Source organism: Polypterus senegalus, chromosome 13, assembly GCF_016835505.1.
Source record: "Polypterus senegalus isolate Bchr_013 chromosome 13, ASM1683550v1, whole genome shotgun sequence".
Lineage (NCBI taxonomy): Eukaryota > Metazoa > Chordata > Cladistia > Polypteriformes > Polypteridae > Polypterus > Polypterus senegalus.
Window position 1 is genome coordinate 52,561,305 of NC_053166.1, and position 22,362 is coordinate 52,583,666.

Sequence of the window (22,362 nt, forward strand, 5' to 3'; positions counted from 1 at the left end):
ACAGGGCACAAGGCAGGAACCAATCCTGGGCAGGGTGCCAACCCACCGCAGGACACACACAAACACACCCACACAGCAAGCACACACTAGGGCCAATTTAAAATTGCCAATCCACCTAACCCGCATGTCTTTGGACTGTGGGAGGAAACCGGAGCGACCGGAGGGAACTCATGCAGACACGGGAAGCGAACCCAGGTCTCCTAACTGCGAGGCAGCAGCACTACCACTGTACCACTGTGCCACTCTGCTTATGATTCTTTGCTTGTAATTTCATTTTCCTTCTTTATTTGATCTTTAATTGAATTTATTAAAAGCATTTAACATTCCATACAATCAAGTCAAACCTAACAAAACTAAATTCAAATCAACTCCCACCCATGAGAAAGAGAGGAAGGCCAACAGCCAGAGTAAAACTATTGAGAGTAGTAAAGAGAGAAAGGAGTCTTTCCCCCCAATATAAATGTTTATTCTAAAATATTATTGATTAGGTCCTGCCAGGCTTTAAAAAAGTTTTGAACAGATCCTCTAAGTGAGAATTAGATTTTTTCCAATTTAAAACGTATATACTGTAACATCAGTTGCCCACTGCATGTTTCTTAAAAGAGGTGGGTTAGGATTCTTCCAGTTGAGCAAGACAAGTTTATGTGCTAGTTCTTTTCCCTTCTTAGCAATGACCTATGCAAAGACATTTTTGTCAGCCATTAACTATTCACAACTATTTTTTCTTTTATGTTTTTTTTTAATACTAGTTAATTTCCTGACATTTGGTTGTCCAGCTATGCCTCTGTATCCATCTACACTTTACATAATCAAGTCCTTTTTCAAGTAACAGAGCTAGTGGCTCACATCCCATCTCTTTATTTGAACTCCTTGTCTGCCTTAGATACAGAACAGAATAGTGACAGTGAAAACAGGCCTGAAGAAATGGCGTAGGTAATGGTAAATGACAGTAAATACAATATGTACTGATGAAAGTCCACAAGGGGTTGGAGGCCTTTTTAGGAGGCAGCAGCATTCACAAGAATTATGTTCAAACATAGAAGTATCTCATCAGTAACTGTGCACATTTGTGGGTTCACCACAGTCTCATGCCAACCTCATTTCCAGGGTCTCATATCTAGCAAAACCACTATCATATATGCAATTGTCTCCATTGTTCCATGAAGCTTATTCATATAACCCCTACAAAAAAAAAATATAAAAACTCCAATGAGAGACCAAATGTTAAAAAATATAAAAACTCCAATGGGAGACCAAATGTTCACCGGTGAGGTGGGAAGGTGCATGCTGTTGTGAAATGAAAGAAATGCTGCCTACATTTGCTGTTCTGCTGAGCAGTGCCTGCAGCCAGTATGGATTGTTTTGTGTGAATAATGGTAACAGAATAGTTTATTATTGATTCTTTTTCCTGCATGTTTCTTAAATGTCTTTTCTATCTGAAGCATACTGCAATATACTGTGAATCAGAACAAATTGTCGCAAAGAGATTTATAAAGTTGCATTTGATTGTGCGATATTTCAGGCATTATCAAATATAATTACCTTACATTACATGATTACAAGTATTTTCTGCTCATTTTAGATGGTAGCAAAAATGATATTCTTTTTTCATTCAGTTGTAGGTTAGCTGAGGAAAACATAGTGCCTGTAGTGTACGCCATCTAAGGTTAAGCTGCTTATTTACCTGTGAATGAGCTAAGTCTCACTGCCAGGTTAGCATGTGGCAAGGCCTCCTCAAACTGCTTCATAGCTACATGAAGGTCAACGAGTTTGTTGACCAAGCGAAGTTCTGTGTCGAGATTTCCCATGCTTCTTGCTAGGCAGATAGCACCATCCTGATGATTTAAATGAGTACGAGTTATAAGAAGACACATTCATGCATCATTTTAAATCAAAGAAGGTACAACCTGCTCAAAGGCCAAATACCTTATAAAAGTTGATTGCCATTTGCCGATTTCTGTCCCCTTCATAGAAAACATCTCCTGCTTCCTCATAAATCCTCAAGATGAAATGTGTATTTTTAGTTTTCTGAGCGATTTGAACAGCTGCCTTTATGATTAAAACATTAGTTACATTTGTATTATTAATGCATATTTGGAAATTGTAATTCAAGGAGCATTGTGTGAAGCACTAATTTCTTAAAAGTGCTTCTCCTTACCTGCAGATACATTTCTACCAGCTCATCCTCTCCCATCCTGTAATAAGTCTTTCCTGCCCGGAGCCATGCCTTGGCCTCCTTGTCTTTCATCCCAAGGTCAATAGAGATTCTTAGGCTCTGCTTGGTATAATCCAGAGAAGTTGTGTACATCCTATAATAAAAACACAACATTGTAGTGCAGCAGCAATGAGCCATCAATATAATGCTGAATGTAGAAATATTAGTCAAAATGTCAAAGTGTACTGCTTATGACAATGCAAGATGACTCCTCTTAGAGAAAGGCAATACTTATCCCCCAGCCACACACGCTTCCCACTTCTGACGTTAACAATCCAAAGCTTACTGTAATGTAATACCACACACATAATACCATGCTGTCACCCTAGTAATGTCTACAGTGGTGCAAAACCACCCTCACACCAACAAATGATATGTGGAAGCACTACAGAACTATTTCTTGTAGTATGAGACCATACTGGTTCTGTCAGTTAAAATACAAAATCATCATAGCACCATGTGTACAATGAAAGATCACCATAGCAGGGTTGAGGTTAAGAGGTGCAATGCCTCAGTTAGGCAGAGCATTTCCCTGCCATGATAATACCCATATGACCTTTTTAATTGACATCTCAGATACCTAATAAGGATATGTTGGCAGTTACACTGTGTTTTGTTGGAAATTAATTTGGAAATGGTTAAAAAAGACTGCTTGGTGAAATGTCATCAAGAAATGAGGGACCGATTGATCGGTGGAGGTTAAGTAGCTTTCCATTTATAACCGTTCAGGAATATCAGGGATATTTTGTTAAATTTAACTTAAGTAGGAAACAGTGCAATTACAGAAATGAGAGGAAGTTAACATCGACATCCCATGTAAATTAAACATTCATAAAGGAAAAGGACATGTTTATCTGGCGCTTTAAGTTCTATAATGGCTGGTGTGAGGTTAGAGTTTTTGTTTTGGTTTCCTATAGTGTTTTATTTATTACTTTCATAATTTTTATTTTAATGTTAAATTTAAATATGTATAATATTAATATATTTTGTATTACAGGGGATGAAGTTGACGAGACCCTGTGCGTGTTTTGTATTACAGAGAATTAAACAGATGCTTTGGACAGAACCTTTCACTTAAATCACAATGCCAATGGCTACCCAGGATAGAGGCTATGCTTGCTGTGTAGTCTAAGGAAAGTTGATATTTAAAAGGAAAACATAGCACCACCTTCAGAGAAGCCTCCTGTCAAAGGATCACCCCGGACAGAAAAAATAAAGTAGTAGAGATTCATGAAACAACAAAGGGAATTTGAGAATTATCAGATCATGATATTACATGAAAAAAAAATCAGAAAAAGGAAACCACTCATACAGCTAAGGATACTTTGAAAACACTCACTCTTAACTTAATGAAATGAGCTAAATAAATGAAGGACTTATGGCAGAGCCTACAAGGACTTACTTTTCTTACCTGGCCTTATGTGGCTAAATGTAGATGCCTGCTTACAGTAACTAGCCATTAATGAGCACAACTATTCTGTCACAGAAAGAATTTAAGTGGATTTTTATGAAGAATGTTGTACGAAGAAGAGTTGAAAATGTCAAAAAGGATTTGAGGCCTCCAAAACAAACTGTAAAGGAGGTCAGAACCTTAATTCACCAGCACTGAAGATACTCCAGACCAACTTGCCCCAGACAACTTCCTGTAGGCTTCGGTCTGGTTAGGGCCAAAGTGGAGAAAGCTGGCTTAACAATTCAAAATATAAAGGAAGGTCCCAAAATACATATCAAAAAGCCCAACAAGAGAGGGAATTGACATTAACCTGGTCTAGAGAAAGGCAACAAAGAATCTTAATAAATAAAGACTTAATAATAAAAATAGAAAAAAAAACACAAAAAGGTGCAACAGAGCATACAGAAGAATTTGTCCAAAAAGGCAATCCTCAGCAAACAAGTTCCAAGATGCGATCCATTATGTGATACAAAAATCCAGAAACCAGAAGGAAAATAACAAGAAAGGTAATTCTTGCACAGAACTCCAATACAACTCAATGAGCTACTACTGAATTTCTCCTCCTCACAGCCTTTAATAGCCAGAAGGAGAACCCAGTAGCAGTGACATTAGGGTGGCCCACCTCCTGGGGCTCCACCCAGAAAGAACAAGGAATACAAGAACATTTTAAGTGGTATTACAGTTTCTCTCAGTTGCTCAGATACATTTCTCAAAGATATCCCTCCATTTTGAAAATGGTACCACAGAATGTGACAACATTAATGCAGTTGGCCATAGCGCTATTTTACATCTACACTACTATACAAGGCTGTGTGTTTTGCAGAGGGTGGTGGAAATTGAGGTGAATAGCACTCTACACTTTGCGTATGTGGATAAAGCTGGATTCAGCCTGAATAAATCAGGTGATATGGCAGTACCATCATGGGCCATCCACAATGGATGTGCCAGAGCAGCGTAGTCATAGCATAACAATGTCCATAGCAATATTAGAAAGTGGTGTAATCCACCATGTTCCTGCCATTTGGGCCCTACAGCATAGAGCATTTTACAGACTTCCTGAATGGCCTATGCAATGTCTTATTTTTTGAGATTAACAGAGTAATGGTGAGGCCTGACCTACCAATATTAGGTTTCACCAGGTCAATTTAGTGATAGAGTAGTTTGTTGGCAGGGCGGCACGGTGGCGCAGTGGTAGCGCTGCTGCCTCGCAGTTAGGAGACCCAGGTTCGCTTCCCGGGTCCTCCCTGCGTGGAGTTTGCATGTTCTCCCCGTGTCTGCGTCGGTTTCCTCCCACAATCCAAAGACATGCAGGTTAGGTGGATTGGCGATTATAAATTGACCCTAGTGTGTGTTTGGTGTGTGGGTGTGTTTGTGTGTGTCCTGCGGTGGGTTGGCACCCTGCCCAGGATTGGTTCCTGCCTTGTGCCCTGTGTTGGCTGGGATTGGCTCCAGCAGACCCCCGTGACCCTGTGTTCGGATTCAGCGGGTTGGAAAATGGATGGATGGATAGTTTGTTGGCCACCAGCAAATATTGATGAAGATTCTGACACTCTATTCACCTTTTTCAACACAATTAAGGAATTTATTTCAGCACAGAGGTAAAAAGTGTTCAGTATGTAGCCATGTTAGTCCGATAAACAAATGTTCTTACTGGAGGCAATTAATGCTGCATGTTACGTGATCATAGCTGAGGTTTTCCAAGGGTGGCTGAATCTTACCAGAAGGTTTCCCCTTTGTACCTTGCAAGGCAACTGATATGATGTTGATGAAATCTTAACAACTTAACAGAGAGGAGAGAATTGATGGATAATAGAATATTTTACCCTTGGTGATTTCAGTATTTGTGTTTCAGATATTGTTTTCCAGTCTATACTGTGTTTTGTCCATCCATCCATTTTCCAACCCACTGAATCCAAATACAGGGTCACAGGGGTCTGCTGGAGCCAATCCCAGCCAACACAGGGCACAAGGCAGGAACCAATCCCAGGCAGGGTGCCAACCCACCACAGGACACACACAAACACCAAGCACACACTAGGGACAATTTAGAGTTGCCAGTCCACCTAACCTGCATGTCTTTGGACTGTGGGAGGAAACCGGAGCACCGCCACACAAACATGGGGAGAACATGCAAACTCCACACAGGGAGGACCCGGGAAGCGAACCCAGGTCTGCTAACTGCGCCACCGTGCCGCCCAATACTGTGTTTTGTTTTTGTTGAAATCCTAAAATGTATATTTACAGTTTTTCACGATTTATGAGACACAAAATCTGAACCCACAGACACAATTATTAAAGCCTGATACATATACATGACATATGTGTGCATTGATTTGCCAGCTTATTACACCATATTGTGCTGTAACATACATAATCTATATTCTGGATGTATGGTAGTGCACTATCCAGCAATTAGCCCATTTGCAAGTGTTGTTTTGCAGAACTCTGTGGGATGATAAGGAAACATAGGAAGGCACAAACTCTTCACACCTGAAGTGGAACCTGTTTTACAAACATAAAATAGCGTCCAACAAAGCAAAATTCAATGACAATCACTAAGTTAGTCTGTCTACACTGAATCATGTCCAAAGCCACAACCATTTGAGAATGAAGCAGCTGTTAAAGGCATATTTTGAATGAAAATCTGTGAGAGTCAAAGGAGCGTGAAATAAATATGTTCCAGTAAGCTAACCGCTACAATACAACATATGATAGTGCTAATACACTCATATATTTTTACTTAATTGTATGACCTTTTGCTGTGCACTGTTCTGCTGTTTAGTATCACTGACTCATCTAGCTCTACCATTCATCCATTATTCAACCCACTATATCCTAACACAGGGTCACGGGGGTCTGCTGGAGCCAATCCAAGCTAAAACAGGGCACAATGCTGGAAACAAACCCCGGGCAGGGCACCAGTCCACCGCAGCTATCTCTACCAATATATAGTACATTTGTTGTAAGTAATTTGCTGTTGTCTTTTTCTGTCTAACAGACAATCATGGAGAGTGATTCTGCTGCCATTCACAATATATTTTCATGAATTAGGCTGGTTTCAGCCTGGCTAAAATAAGGTGACAAGTCAGGAGCATCATGGCCATTATGCTTTTGTGGACATTGTGAGGTAAGCATCACCATGTGTGCTACAATTAGTCCTAATGGCATCCTTTATCACCATGCCACTCTTGAACCCTACAGCATTCATCATGTACATTCCTGGGCACACTGCATGGCATTTTTATTCCACCTGTCCATGGAAAGGATCTAGAGCAGACAACATTTGTTATCCTCTTGGATAACATCAGGTTCAATTGAGCACTGCAGTACACAATTCGGTCATTGACTATCCCCAATTTATTCTTCAGTTTCCCCCACTGTGTTCCTCACTTACTTAATCCACTCGAAGGATTCTTTTTCACATGACAATGGAGGCTTTATGACTGCCATCTTTATGAGTGTTTGGCTCTTCTTCAGGTAGCGGCAGAAGCATGTGGTGATGTTGATGTAGGGTCAGCCCAGGGCTGGATTAATCACTCCCGGTGATACTTCCCTTATTGTATGGCTAATGAAAATGTGTGTTGTAGCTTTGATGAAGTGATGTGGTCAGACCCTCTTAAGAGGCAGGACAATGTCGGACCTTGATTTTTTCTTTCCTTATTATCTTTTAAACCATATGTCTAACTGACTTGCACCTTCAGATATTAACCATTTTTCTATTCCTGTTCCTTTGGTGTGTGTTATGCACTTCAGTTTTGTAGGAAATACTACTGCAAATAAGTTTATTATTTTATTTTCTCTCTTGACAATGAAACAACAAAAGAGCAAAAAGTAAATAAATTATTTGTATTTTTCTAATAAGCACATCTTTGTGTAAGTTGTTCTAGGAAAGGTCTAGTAATGTGATGTGTGTGTGTTTGTGTGCTACTTTTGGTGAAGAAATCAGTTTTCAGGAATGGCTAAAGAACTTTTCTAGCAGTGCTTCATTTTGTCACAGTTTTGATGTATTTTTGAACATAATTTCTATGATTCTCCTTTCTGTTTTTCAAAAACAATATATATTGCAGGAAATGCACCTAAACCATTATGAAAAACTGCATTGCAATTTCCCACTTGCTTTTTATTTTCACTGTACTCAGATATATGAATACTGTTACACTAAAAACATTTTTGTATTTGGGTGTGTAGAACAGTATTTTTAATTCTCGGAACATTACAGCACCCGTCTGATTGTGCCTCAGTGTCCACACAATGAACAAAGAGTGCTATCCATTTGGAAACACCAAAATTGACTTTGTGCACTTTGGCATATACAGTGCATTCGGAAAGTATTCACAGCGCATCACTTTTTCCACATTTTGTTATGTTACAGCCTTATTCCAAAATGGATTAAATTCATTTTTTTCCTCAGAATTCTACACACAACACCCCATAATGACAATGTGAAAAAAGTTTAATTGAGGTTTTTGCAAATTTATTAAAAATAAAAACACTGAGAAATCACATGTACATACAGTAAGTATTCACCTCCTTTGCTCAATACTTTGCCGATGCACCTTTGGCAGCAATTATAGCCTCAAGTCTATTTGAATATGATGCCACAAGCTTGGCACACCTATCCTTGGCCAGTTTTGCTCATTCCTCTTTGCAGCAACTCTCAAGCTCCATCAGGTTGGATGGGAAGCATCGGTGCACAGCCATTTTAAGATCTCTCCAGAGATGTTCATACGATTCAAGTCTGGGCTCTGTCTGTGCCACTCAAGGACATTCACAGAGTTGTCCTGAAGCCTCTCCTTTCATATCTTGGCTGTGTGCTTAGGGTGGTTGTCCTGCTGAAAGATGAACCGTTGCCCCAGTCTGAGGTCAAGAGCCCTCTGGAGCAGGTCTTCATCCAGTATGTCTCTGTACATTGCTGCAGTCATCTTTCCCTTTATCCTGACTAGTCTCCCAGTTCCTGCCACTGAAAAACATCACCACAGCATGATGCTGCCACCACCATGCTTCACTGTAGGGATCCCATGTGCCATTCACTAAGGAGTAGCTTCCATCTGGCCACTTTATCATACAGGCCTGATTGGTGGATTGCTGCAGAGATGGTTGTCCTTCTAGAAGGTTCTCCTCTCTCCACAGAGAACCTCTAGAGCTCTGACAGAGTGGCCATCAGGTTCTTGGTCACCTCCCTGACTAAGGCCCTTCTCCCCCAATCGCTCAGTTTAGATGGCCAGCCAGCTCTAGGAAGAGCTCATGTATAAATGGTGCATACGCACAGAAATGTTGTGTAAGAACTTTTCCACATTCAAATCGCGATGTGTAAAACCTACACTTGGCATAAAGCCATGCACTTTTCCACAGTACCGAATACCTTGTCGTACGCAAGTTCTCCGCTCGGTTTTGCAGACTGGCGGCACCCAGCGTCAAAGCAGTGCTACTGTTCCTGTGTGGTTACACCTTATTTTCCTGACGCGGCTTTATAAATACACTGAAACTAACCGCATATTGTTTATTAGTGTAACGAATCTGATTGTAATTAACTTGTAACAATATAATGGTCCAGGGAACAGCCATAGTGTTCCAAATACCATAACTGCTTTAGCGTTGTTACTCTCACTTCTCCTTCTTCTTCTTCTTTCAGCTCCTCCCGTTAGGAGTTGCCACAGCGGATCATCTTTTTCCATATTACTCTCACTGCACCACTCAGAGTATTTATATCACAGTATCTGAGTGTGAATCACAGCAGCAGCTGATCGGAAAGAGAATTATCGGTATACAGCTTCAAGGACACCTGTCTCAGCCACTGCAAAACGTTTTAAAGCCTTTCCTGTACAGACCTCGCGGTTCAGAAACAGTTTAATCCCAAGAACTTTAAATGCAGTTAATCAATTGCACCTTGTAGAACTGTTTGTACTTATAAGTACAATCACCCCACTGTAAACTCGCACTACAGTTATAATATTGCACAACCTGCACCACTTTATTAAGTGCGTATTTACATATGATGATGATATCATTTTTAAGATGAAATGCCGCAAAATATGTTTATTAAATTATACAGATAAAACTTTACATTTAAATAATCTATATTCTTCACTGGGAGTGTCGTGAAGGATAGAATAATTAAAGATGTACTACGAAGATATTTCAATGTTCCTTAAATGTTTTGAAGAATCGGCGCTCTAAGCTTACAGATGGCTTAACTTCTATTACAGAGCTGATTGTGTGGCGATCGGTTACTTGGGGAAAGAAAAGCAAGGACTGCAGTGGCGGCTACGCCAATATATATTGAATATAAAACACAAAGAGAAAATAACAGCACAGCTAAAAACTCAGTGACAAATTTCGGCAAAAGTTGAATGCTTGTGTCATGAGCACGAGGCGGCTATGCAATGTCTGTAAACGGACGTGGCCATCCGCCGTGCATAAGCTACCTTACTGACGGGCGGGCGAAGGAGCCACCGATTCTTCTGCTGCCCAGTGTCACCACAAGCCTAGAGCCGCTCCTGAGTACTGCTGCAATAAATTATTTCATCGAAGTGAAACCCATGTTTAATAACATACTTTAACTCCTATCATCATAAAAATGGTATCACATATACATCTCAGTATTTTAGTTATTCAGAGAGCTGTTTTAAGAAGCAAGTAGTGATTCACACACATAGAGCACATACGAGTAGAAGATCAAATACAAAACAAAGCATTTAACGTGCTACTTTAATTACGATGTGATTTGAGAAACTGGTTAATTAAATGATTTTAAGATGAAGTTTATGATGTTCTACTTTAATGACAAAATAAACTATGTGATTAAAGTGGAAATGTCGAGATTGAAGTTGACATTTCGTGCTTTTTCCCCACTGTGTGCCTTTTTTTCTCTGTACTCTAATAAGCTTTCATATGACACTCAGACAGTGGGCTAGAACTCGCCTTTTCACGGCAACTTTGATATGTGACTTATTTTTTATTTCCGGCACTGTGCGATTTTGTGAACGCTATGTCACTCGATCAGCTTCCTTTTGTTGCGTAATTCTGGGAGGAGTTGGGGCGTTACATAAAGCATGTGCACGAGCGTTACTTTTCACGCTGATCGGGATTTATGTAGCGGAAGAACGTGGAAGTTGGAGTATGCACAGATTCCTGCATCTGGATTTTTCTGTGCGTAAGCACATTTCGGCTTTTGTGCTTACGCCATGTTATAGTGCGAGTTCTACGCATGGCGTTATACATGAGGCACCTGGTGGTTTCAAACTTCTTCCACTTACGGATGATGGAGGCCACTGTGCTCAATGAGGCCTTCAAAGCAGCAGAAATTTTTCTGTAACCTTCCCCAGATTTGTGCCTCGAGACAATTCCTTTGACTTCATACTTGGTTTGTGCTCTGACATGAACTGTCAACTGTGGGACCTTATATAGACAGGTGTGTGCCTTTCCAAATCATGTCCAATCAACTGAATTTACCACAGGTGGACTCCAATTAAGCTGTAGAAACATCTCAAGGATGATCAGGGGAAACAGGATGCACCTGAGCTCAATTTTGAGCCTAATGGCAAAGGCTGTGAATACTTATGTACGTGTGCTTTCTCAGTTTTTTTATTTTTAATAAGTTTGCAAAAACCTCAAGTAAACTTTTTATCACATTGTCATTATGGGGTGTTGTGTGTAGAATTCTGAGGAACAAAATGAATTTAATCAATTTTGGAATAAGGCTATAACATAACAAAATGTGGAAAAAGTGATGCGCTGTGAAAACTTTCCAGATGCACTGTACTGTAGTTCAGGGGTCCCCAACTCTGGTCGTGGAGGGTACCAATGGCTGCAGGTTTTCATTCTGACCCTTTTCTTAATTAGTGATCTGCTTTTGCTCCTAATTAACTTCCTTTGATTTAATTTTATTTGACTTGCACTTGAAGATTCAAACCCCTTGTTTCTTTTTCCTGAATTAGCAGCCAAACATTCATGAGATACAATATGAACTAAAACACGATGAACAAAACATAACCAACATTGTTGATCATACAATATCTGAAAATAAAGAAAGGTAAAGGTCTCAGGAATGCTGATCTGCTCAGGTCCCCAAAACATTTTACCAGTGCTCTTAGAAAAGAGAAAATTAACAATTTTGGATATTTCTGCAATTGCACAATGACAGCAGCAACAAGCCAGGGAATTAAAGAATGGATTTAATTAATGACAAGACTGTGTGCCTAATTAAGCAACTGGTTGGACTGAAATTGATTGGAGTTTCATGCCCTGACTTAGCTAGTCTTCTGTTGGCTCACTCATTTCACACTTCATTTCTGTTAGGGTGCCATTCAAGGAAAGAAATTAAGCAATTCAGAGGGACAATGAAGAAATTCAAGGGAGCAAATCTTAAAAAACAAGTCAATTAAAATTAATTCAAAAGAATTAAATTAGCAACAAAAAAAGTGCACTAATTAAGAAAAGGGTTAGAATGAAAACCTGCGGCCACTGGAGCCGTCCAGGTCTGGAGTTGGGGACCCCTGCTGTAGGTTTGAGTGCTTTACAAGGTACTTTGAACAGGTGATATAGTATTATGGGAACTGCTTTTACTGTTCATTTAAGATTTTGAGAATGAGAATGAGAAATGTGTCTGAACAATTGAGAAAAACTTGAAATACATTGACTCTCATTGTTCAAGTTGCAAACTACTTTTGGTACAAAGTGAGGCAGAGGGGCTCTAAAGAGGCTTCACGTTGGTTACTAATTAAGAAACGTTTTACAACAGAGGTAAGAAATTGCTCGGGAAGATGTTTTTCAGTGAGATTTTATCAACTGTAGCAGTGCAAATTGGAGGGAGGCCTTGTTCTATGGTATTTTAGCCAATCCTAACCAAATGAGAGGTTAAGACAGGGGTGGGCAACATCAGTCCTGGAACGCCGCAGCGGCTGTAGGTTTTAATTCCATCCCAGTGGCTTAATTAGGAACAAATCCTTGCCAATCTCAGACCTGATTTAATTTTATGGCTTGTTAGTCTGCAATGTAATGTTTTTATATCATAGATTTTTTTGCTTTCCAAGGATATCGTCTAAATGATGCGAAGCCTAAAACGTATAATTTTCAGTCTGTCACATTTTCTTTTAAGTGTTTTATTTACCAAGTAGTGCATAATGAATCCACACAAGTGTAAATGGTAACAGGTTAGATGGAGAACTGCTGGTTCCTTTGTCATTTGCATCTTATTATTATAAAGAGCCATTAAAAATAGTGAATTCAGTTGTTTAAGACTGAAATAACCAATCGGGGTGGGGGACCTTAACAAGTGAGAGTAGTAAAATGAAACAGAAAAATGTCACTTGAGCAATAAGTGCTTCATCAGCAATAATTGACCTTTGTAGCCACTGCAGCCGTCCAGGACCAATACTGCCCACTCCTGGTTTAAAACTATAAAAGTTAACTGAGGCATTGTCAAAAGTGTTGACTTTTCCTTTGTGGTCAATAGCAAGCCTTTCAGGTTCTCCCTGAATGTGTGCTATTTGAGCAAAGAAAACATAAAAATATCATTTTCAAACCCATTTAATTTAATTCATGGTCATGGCGAGCCAGATTGTACCCCAGCATCATTGCAATGTGAGGCAGAAACCAAGCCTGAATAAAGTGCCTGTCTATCTCAAGTACCACTCGCATACTGTACCCACCCACACAGGGCTAGTTTAAAATCACCACTTATCCTAACATGCTCATTTTGTGGGGAGTGGGAGGAAAACCAGAATAACCAGACAAAAAAAAATAACGAAAGCTATATAGACAAAGGGAAAACTTGTAAGTCCCACACAAACAACAACCAACATTCTGTTCTAGGAGTTTATATCCATGAGGCAGCCCATCATTACACCTATCAATATGAGGAGAGTATTACAAATAAATATATGGTAGTCTATCACTGTTTTAATGCTTTACCTACCTGTTGCAGCTGATGACGTGACTATAACAAGCACCATGTAACTATCAGCATTGAATGATATGGCTGACTAAGTGATGACTAAGTGACTAAGTGGTAGTTTTATCCATTGACAGTGTACAGGTATCTTGATGGCTTTCTCTTCTGCCTGGAGCTAAGGGATGAATACATGGATGAATGTGCGATATTCCACAAAGTCAGTCCTGAAATGGTTTAAGTTGTACTGAGAATAACAAGCTATGTTTGATCATGTTTTACAATTTATACTTAGCAGGTCTCAGTCTTTTGTAAGTTATAGTTTTTGAGCAGATCATCTGGAATATTAATTGTTAGACATATTAAAACCCAAACTGCAAGTGGAAGGCAGATGTGCTTACTTTTCAGCATGCAGTGACAGGTACAACTCACTCAGGATATCCAACAGTGACCCCTCAAGCTGTTTGTTCTTCAGCTGCTGGGACAAAGTGAGACAGTGTTCATAGTAGAGGATGCAGCAGCTGTGGTTTGGCAGGACCCGTTCATAAAAACAGCTCAGAGCCTGGGCAGCCAGTAGTTGACCTACAGGGAGCAGTACATGAGATGGTTAGTTGGCATTTATGCATTCATTGGTAAAATGAAAACTGCAAAGTAATGGCACCCAGCTACCCCTCAAGCTCAGTGGTTCTTATCTCTGGCCTCTTTCAGTAACTGTCTTTCATTGCAACTATTCATTAAATAAACTTCTCCATTGTTTAAAAATAACACTATTATGGCGATGTTTACTTAATTGATTTTGAATGATGACCAGTAAACCACTTACAATAAACAGATAAAATCAAAATAATCTGCCCAACACTGTTAGGCTGCCGTACATGAGACATCTTATTTTTGTCAGTTGCTTTGCAGTCCAGTTCAGTTCATGCCGTCTCTGAGGAGGTTACATGCTCTGCCTGCCCTTGTGTGAGTTTCTGCTCACAGCCCATGCTGTTTGGTTGATAAGCAGTGTTGTGATGTGGGATTTTGCATATAACTTGATAAATGTTTTGTATGTCTTTATTTATAATTTATGCAAACCAAGTGATGAGAGGTATTCATGTTTGCACCCCACCCCACCCCCTTTTTACGACTGTCTCTTTGTAATTTTATGACAGGATTTGGGGGATGTGTCTTAAACCAGTTTGATGAGTATTTCTCTGCTAAAGTCTTTGTCTCATCCCCCACACAAAGCCAGGTTAGCTAAACACATGGTCTTGGGGGGTTGCAGGTGTTAAAATGTACTATTTCTCCCATTGGTCTGAGATATGGCTGTCTGGATTGGCTGGAGGTGTTGGACAGAAAACCTATAAATTTGCTTGCTCAACCACATTCTCTCTCTCTAACCAACATATGATGAAGAAGCATCTCTCTTGTTAACCTGTGATGATGAAGACAACACAATGAAGAGCACACCTCAGCAGCCATTTTGAACAGACATGTGGCTGAAAGCTGAGCACCAATGATGCCTTAACTAGAGACATTTTAAGTAACTAAAAGTCTGTGTGCCACCTGAATTACACATCACCATTTTATCAGGTTGTATGGTTGCCAATATTCAAACGTACTTTGCATTTTGTTATTATTTATGAATATTATCAGTAATACATTATTTTATGTGTAACTTAACTCCTGCTTGTCTTTTTACTACATCTAATTGCCTGCGGTTATAGATATAGAAGGGAAGGTGGGGATAAGTTATATACAATAATACCTTATTAACAATGGTAAGTCTGTGAGATTAGGCATTCTAAGGCTACATATTAATAATACAATAGGGGAAAGTAGAACAATACATATATTACTCTACCAAGATAAAACAAGCAACTTACAAGCAAAATCATCCAAGATGGAGACAAGCTATCAAAACACCCCATCTTTATGAAGTGGAGGTTCATCATTCTTAACTTGATACAACATTCCCCAAGACTCAAGTTGCTACCTCAGCCCATTTTCAATTGTTACATTTGTAACAATTAGCATTTTTCTTCCAAAGTGCTCTTTTTCCTAAAGCATGTTAAACATTTACTGCAAATGGTTTATCAAGTTTTTAATAATTGTTGTTATATTTGCATAAAGTTTTAAATGTCGGTTGTCTGCTTTTGACCAGTGCCCATCTGTCATCACAGTGGGCTTTCAAAAATAAGGAAGGAAAAATGTGGCAGCATCTGAGCTACTGATAAGGAATGAGAATCAGTACCCTAAAGGGCAACCAGACAGATTTGTCACTTCCAGATAACTCACCCACCTTGGATGTTACATATTGGTATTTGTTAATTTCCTGTGTGTTAAATGTTTAAACAACAGAAAATATCATTAAATTCAAACCTCCTTTTACACAGAAAAAAAATAACTATAATATCACCCACTGAAAGGAGCAGATCATGTTAATAGTTAGATGTCACAGTTTAATGGTTTCTTTTAACGTCCACTACAACCCAAAAACCTTTTCTTTGATCACTCCCGTGCAGTGAAATAGTGAAAACAATAAAGCAATGTGCATTATTGTGCATTTTAGTGTGTCTTTGTGTGGAAAATATTCATTGTGATACATTTTAAAAAATGCACTGCACCCTTCCATGTTGATGTGGTCAAGAGGCATAAATAGCATTAATGTTAGTGGTGTTTGACAGACCACCTGCATTATACAGATGAAGAAAAGAACACAAGTAAACACCAAAGTGTGAATGACGCTTTTGGAAAACAACATATTCCTTATCTTCCATCCCATAAAAAACTTTAAAGCCTCCAAAAACTATTTTTTGTTAGTTTAGTGTGCCTGAAAAATAAATGTTAGTGTCAGTTTTTGTTAAACAATATGAGAATCAAAGCCTGCTTGTTTCACTCATCTCTAGTTTAAGCCTTGCAGATCATGCTACTGGGACAGGTTTGAATTCACTTCTTCCCTGTGCTGATTGACTGAACGAATGAATGAATGAATGGCAGCATAATTGTCCATTGATTATTGCTCCAGTATCTGCCTGGTTTCAAATGCAGTGCCTACTGGCTTGTCTGTGCAGTGTTTGCATGTTCTCTCCTTGTCTGTATGTTTTTTCTTCTGGGTACTCGGTTTGCCTCCCACATTTTCAAAGACACTTCAGGGCTTTCAAATTGGCTTAGTGTGAATTTGGGTGTGGGCAGGAGATAGTTGTCTTGCACCCAGTGCTCCCAGTATAGCCTCTGACCTACTGTGGCTCTAACTTGAATTAAGCATGCTTCCATCCATCCATTTTCTAACCCGCTGTATCCAAATACAGGGTCACGGGGGTCTGCCGGAGCCAATCCCGGCCAACACAGGGCAGGAACCAATCCTGGGCAGGGTGCCAACCCACCACAGGACACACACAAACACACCAAGCACACACTAGGGCCAATTTAGAATCGCTAATCCACCTAACCTGCATGTCTTTGGATTGTGGGAGGAAACCGGAGCGCCCGGAGGAAACCCATGCATACACGGGGAGAACATGCAAACTCCACGCAGGGAGGACCCGGGAAGCGAACCCGGATCTCCTAACTGCGAGGCAGCAGCGCTACCACTGCGCCACCGTGCCGCCCCTAAGCATGCTTTAAAAATTTTAAGTTATGAATGAATGAATGAAATGAAAACACTTGTACCAGGATGCTCTATTCCTGAAACTGTCAGTGATCAGCGAGCAGAGACACTTCAACAGTCCCTTTTGATGCCATTCTCTGATGGACACTAATTTTATTTTGGACTGACTTTGAACAATATAAATGCAGTATGTTAAAAAAATCCAGTGTGTCCAGAAGAATGAGATAAGGAACTTTAGTTGGTTCTGAAATTAGTGATGTCTAGATAAAGTGTGCCAGATAGTTTTTTTGAGTACAAATCTATAAAGGTACCCCCTTACAAGAAGGCAGGTTATTATATGGGATACCACTGTCATAAAAACATCCCCTGGGGAACCACATGGATAATCAATTTGTACCATTTTGAAACCAACTGCTTCTCTGATGAGGCAAACAATAGACAGGAGGGGGAAAGCGAACTTTTGGAAGTCACATTCAAACAGACCTCTTATTCCACTGTACCTTGACCTGCAGGTTGAAGATTTGACTCCACTGCCATTTGTGGTCACTCATATACATTTGATGAGTGTGATTCTCATTTTGAGAGTGAGGCAAACACACTGCATTTTGAAACCCTATGCCCTGCTTTTTTTCCTGGTCACTAAAACTCCATCTCTCCATTCCTCTTAGATTCACCCTCACCATTTCCACTCCCCTGGTTTTCCTCTTTACTTACTCTGCATGTTTTTGGCAGCCATTGCCATCAGCAAACCAATCTCATAACATAACCTTGCATCCTCTGGCCTTTGTGAGTCTGCATAGCATGTGGCCAGCCAAAGACACACCTGCACATGCTCAGCATCAGTCCCACTATCCAGAAGTCCAGCAAACAGTCTCAGTGCCTCAAGCAGGTACTTTTCTGCCAGGGTGTAGGCCTTGAGAGCCAGGGTGAGACAGCCAAGGTTGGCCAGTGCCAGGGCTTGATTCCTCTTGTTTCCTGTCTCCTGTGCTTTTCTCACCGCCCAGTGAAAGTTTCTGGCAGCTCCCTGGACATCATTTTCTTCACTCAGGCAGATAGCCAGCAGGTTATGTACCACCCCCTGTTGTGTTGGACCATCAGTCTCATGTAGCCACTCAAGCAGCTGCCTCAGCATTTCTTTGGCACGGTTCCTCTGACCATTGAGGATGTGTAGCCAGGCCAACAGCACTGCAGCTCTGAAGGCTTCCTCTTCATTTATTTGTCTGCTAGTGACCATTGCAGCCTCAGCATATCGGACCGCTTCCCCAAATGCCTTGTACTGCTGGAAAATGCTGACCAGACAAAGACACAGGTCTCGCTCTGCTTTAATGTCTCCATTTAGCTTGGCTATATCAAGGGCTTCTTTAAGATACAGTGTGACCTGCGCATGCAGGGGCACCTCATCAACAGCACCATGGCCATACAGGCGGAAATTGTTTTTAATAAAAAGCTCCACCTTGTGCAGGGCAGCCTCTGGTGAAGTAGCTTGAGCTGGTACTAGCCTAAGTGATGCCAAGGCCAGATGTGGCAGGTACTTTTTGGAGTACAATTTACAAAGCATCCAGTTGAGGTCCATGGGAGCCACAGCTCTGTGAGTAGAAAGACTGATGGAAAGAAACTGAAGGCGCTCCACAAATGGCAGAGCTTCATCATTCTTGTGTAGTTTTAAAAAGAGTACAGAGGCCAGGAAGCAGCAGCGGGCTTCCAGAAGTGTGTCCTTGCTCATGATGGCTTTCCTCATGACAAGCTTCAGAACCTCAAACTCATGCACTGAACTAAAGAGGTGCTGCGGTATGCACACCAGCAGTGTGTTGGCTTTCTCTAAGATGCACTCTAACTTCTCTGGATTTTTTTGTTTCAGATAGATGGCGGCCAGATTTACATACAAGGCACTTAATAGAAAAGGGTCAGCAAATCCACTGACCGATACAGCCAGGGATTCCTCAAAGTAAACCCTAGCCTGGGAAAACTTCAGCTTTTTGGCACATAGTCTACCCAGCAGGAAGCAGATCCTCCTGAGTGCCCAGAGCATCCTACTCCTTCTCGCCCATTCACGGGCACATTCCAAATACTGAACAAGGTCCTCTTCTTCTGAAAAACCATAAAATGTGGACTTCAGGAAGGAGAAGAAGAGGTCATATAAGGTGAGGAATGGCACCACAAATGTGTCCTGGTTGAGGTAAGTAAGCAATGGATCAAATGCCTCCAAGTTCTCCACATCCCAAGTGTTTAGGTCCACCAAGAATCTTGGATCATCTTCGGGGGTGTCCATTTCTTGAAAAGTGTCTTCCAAACAGGGTAGGTATGCTCTACCTGGTAAGCTGCAAGGGGATGCTTCTTTAGAAGGGTCATCACGAAGGCCGTTTTGGAGTTTTTCAGAAGGAGATCGTCCCAGAACTCTTTGTGAGTCTCTGTCTTCTGGAAAAGAGAAAATGTGATTGTCAGAAATTAATATTCATATTCTAATCTATCTAGTGCAGGTGGAGCTGGGGTATTGAGGGAGTTAGGCCAGAGCCTATCTGGACAGAAATAGGCATAAGTCACAAAACAATCCTAAGTGGGATGCCAGTAGGGCTCACACACACCTTTATTCAGCCATACTGGGCAATATAGAGTCATCAGGTAACTCTTTCAGGGTGAATGTCGACTTTTGTCGAAATTCAGGGGTAGAGGTCGGTAATCAGCTGTAACCTATTACAAAAGTCGTCATTATGTTTTAGTTCGGCTCTAAATCTTTAAAGTTAGCTTGATTTGACCGAGATTTACTGCGTGTGCATGAGTACTGAAGAGCAAACAACCCCTCAAATACCATCGACATCTGGTGAAAGACCAAAGCGAATGCACAAAGCAGAATACTCTGTGGACAACGTTTTACATATCATAATGCGGAGTCAGACTCTGAGCTGTCGGATTTTGATGTAAGTGATCTGGAGATCGAAAACGAAAGTTAGGGGCCAGCGTCAGCTGATCGTGGAGCTCAACATGTCCATGTAGCTAATGCACCTACGCCACCATTCACATGGGGGGACTGCCTCTTATGATGACAAGAGGTACAAACCAGATTGTGTCACACTGCGACTGCTACTGCTGCGTGAAGACTGCCAGGCAGCCGGCCCACAGTATTCCTGCTGGTCATTGAGTTGCCCCCGTGCAGCCGCTGTTACTAAAGTCGCTGACAGCAGCCTGCTGACATGCAGCAAAAGACATTTTATATTGTTTATGTGTGAAACCATTGCTTTGTGTGCTTTTCAGAAAACTGGTAAAAAATATTCAGCCCTCAAAGAGTTAATTAAGCATGTACATCTTCAAAATTCAGAAGTTAAACAATTAGAAGAACATGAAAACTCTGCCCAGACTATACCCAGACAAGGACTTTGTTTGTGTTAGATAGTAGTCCTAGTCACCATGATAAACAGAGTGTAATTAGCAGTTATCAGAGCATCTTAATAACTGCAGCTGCATTGGTTAAAGGTCCATAGATTTAATCATATAGAGGACAGCTGATAATTAATAGCTACAATAGTAGTAGAACAGATATTTAAGCAAAGTTTTCTGATTTCTCAAATTTAATTCAAATTAAAGTAGGTACAGGTGCACCATGTCACACCAGGTAACTGTCCTCCTTTGATTGTTGCCTAGAAACCAATATAACATAACATTCTTAAACACTTTCAATTGTACTCAGGGTCATAGGTAGCCAAAACCTATACCAGAGGCATTGGGCAAAAGGTAATAATCCACCAAGTATAGGGTGCCAATGTATCATATGGAACTTTTAGTTAATAAGAGAAAAATCTATTGCAGGTATATATGTGAAGCTATAATAGAATGAATTATTAAGCATAAGGAAAATCATGGATGTAACACAAGGTTATCTAAATGTAACTTAAAGCTTAAGCACTTGAGGTCTCTGTCATGTCTTAGAGAAGCTACCAATGTAATACACCAGGGTTAGAATGAAGTAAATGAGTAACAAACACCACTCCAGAATGTGTCGATAAATTGATGGGAAAGCCCACACACTCCTATGAGGCGGTGCTAAGATCAATGGGAGAATCCTCTTAATGAAGTGGTGTTCAGAATAATGGGGGAATTGACAAGAGTCAGAAATTACTGGTGGTTTTAGTTGATAGGAGGAGGAGATAAAGGTCTGCATATTAAGAGACGTGATGTATAAGAAATAAAATATAAAAGGAGATGAATTGCTTAATTCAGGGCTGACTGCATGGGCTAAGACATTTGTGCATAACTCTGTGTAAATGAAGAATTGTTCTGCATTCTCATCTGTACTCTGTAACTGCCTTCTTTGAAGACAGAGAAAAGTTGTTTTTTATATTCCACGACAATCACGGGGCTTCCTCATGTATACATCCACAGAGCCAATTTATACTACCCAGTAAACCTAACCTGCAGATACAGGAAATAACATGCAAAATCCACGCAGGCAATTGCAAGTACAGGAGTTGAACCCAGATCAGTGAATCATAGAACAGCAGCACTAACAACCTTACCAGTACATGTAAAAATCCAGAGTTTCTAAATCTATTTAGTGCATTTCTAAAGAATATATTTTATAGAATTCAATACTCAAAAACCTTCACAAATTTTTGAAAGGCAACAACAAGAAAAATTACACAAAAACAGAGCACTGGACTGATTACATTTAGGTATAAAAGCAGCATGCATTGTTTCAAAATGTTTGTTTCAAATTTGTATTTTGTCACTTTTCTGTTACTGAGGAACTCCTTTTCTAAATGTGAAACCCTTTACTGAGTGGCATAATGCTTAGTGCTGCTGCCTCCCAGCTACAGGAAACTATGGTTTAAATCCCAGATTGGTCTCTGTCTATGTGGAGGCTGTACATTCTTCCTGTATCTCTGTCACATTTTCTTAGGACATTCATTCACTCAGTGAACATAAACTGTCCTATGATGACTGGATTGGTGTTTTATTCTGAGAGCTTTAAATTTCGGGGATTAGGCTACTAATGGATTCCCACCCCACTTTTCTGAGTGACGAGAATTAACGGTAGTTTGAAAAAGTAGAATTAGAGATCTATTTCAGCATGCACAAACGAAAAGGAGTGTTTTCTCCATAACATCATAAGCAAGGACAAATAAATTCTTTGTGGAGTATTTTTGGCAGTACATCTCTTGATTTATAAACAGCTATTTACAATGGTGACCCCTACTGAGCTTGAACATAAATTCATCATA

At 40.3% G+C, this 22,362-nt stretch overlaps 1 protein-coding gene across 9 annotated transcripts in view; it reads right to left on the minus strand.

The window, feature by feature from the left end:
- The window catches only part of sh3tc2 (SH3 domain and tetratricopeptide repeats 2), an 80,932-nt gene that overhangs the window by 5,835 nt on the left and 52,735 nt on the right, over positions 1 to 22,362 (minus strand). For 7 of the 9 annotated variants that reach the window (XM_039773943.1, XM_039773942.1, XM_039773946.1 and 4 more), the window contains exons 12-16: positions 17,864 to 19,564; positions 13,959 to 14,139; positions 2,159 to 2,309; positions 1,927 to 2,049; positions 1,685 to 1,835 (exon numbers count right to left, since the gene is read on the minus strand). In XM_039773943.1, the coding sequence (XP_039629877.1) occupies positions 1,685 to 1,835; positions 1,927 to 2,049; positions 2,159 to 2,309; positions 13,959 to 14,139; positions 17,864 to 19,564 (2,307 nt within the window). Of the gene's footprint in view, positions 1 to 1,684; positions 1,836 to 1,926; positions 2,050 to 2,158; positions 2,310 to 13,958; positions 14,140 to 17,863; positions 19,565 to 22,362 lie in introns of those variants that run through there. The other 2 variants (XM_039773948.1, XR_005636117.1) reach the window with 2 other exon arrangements.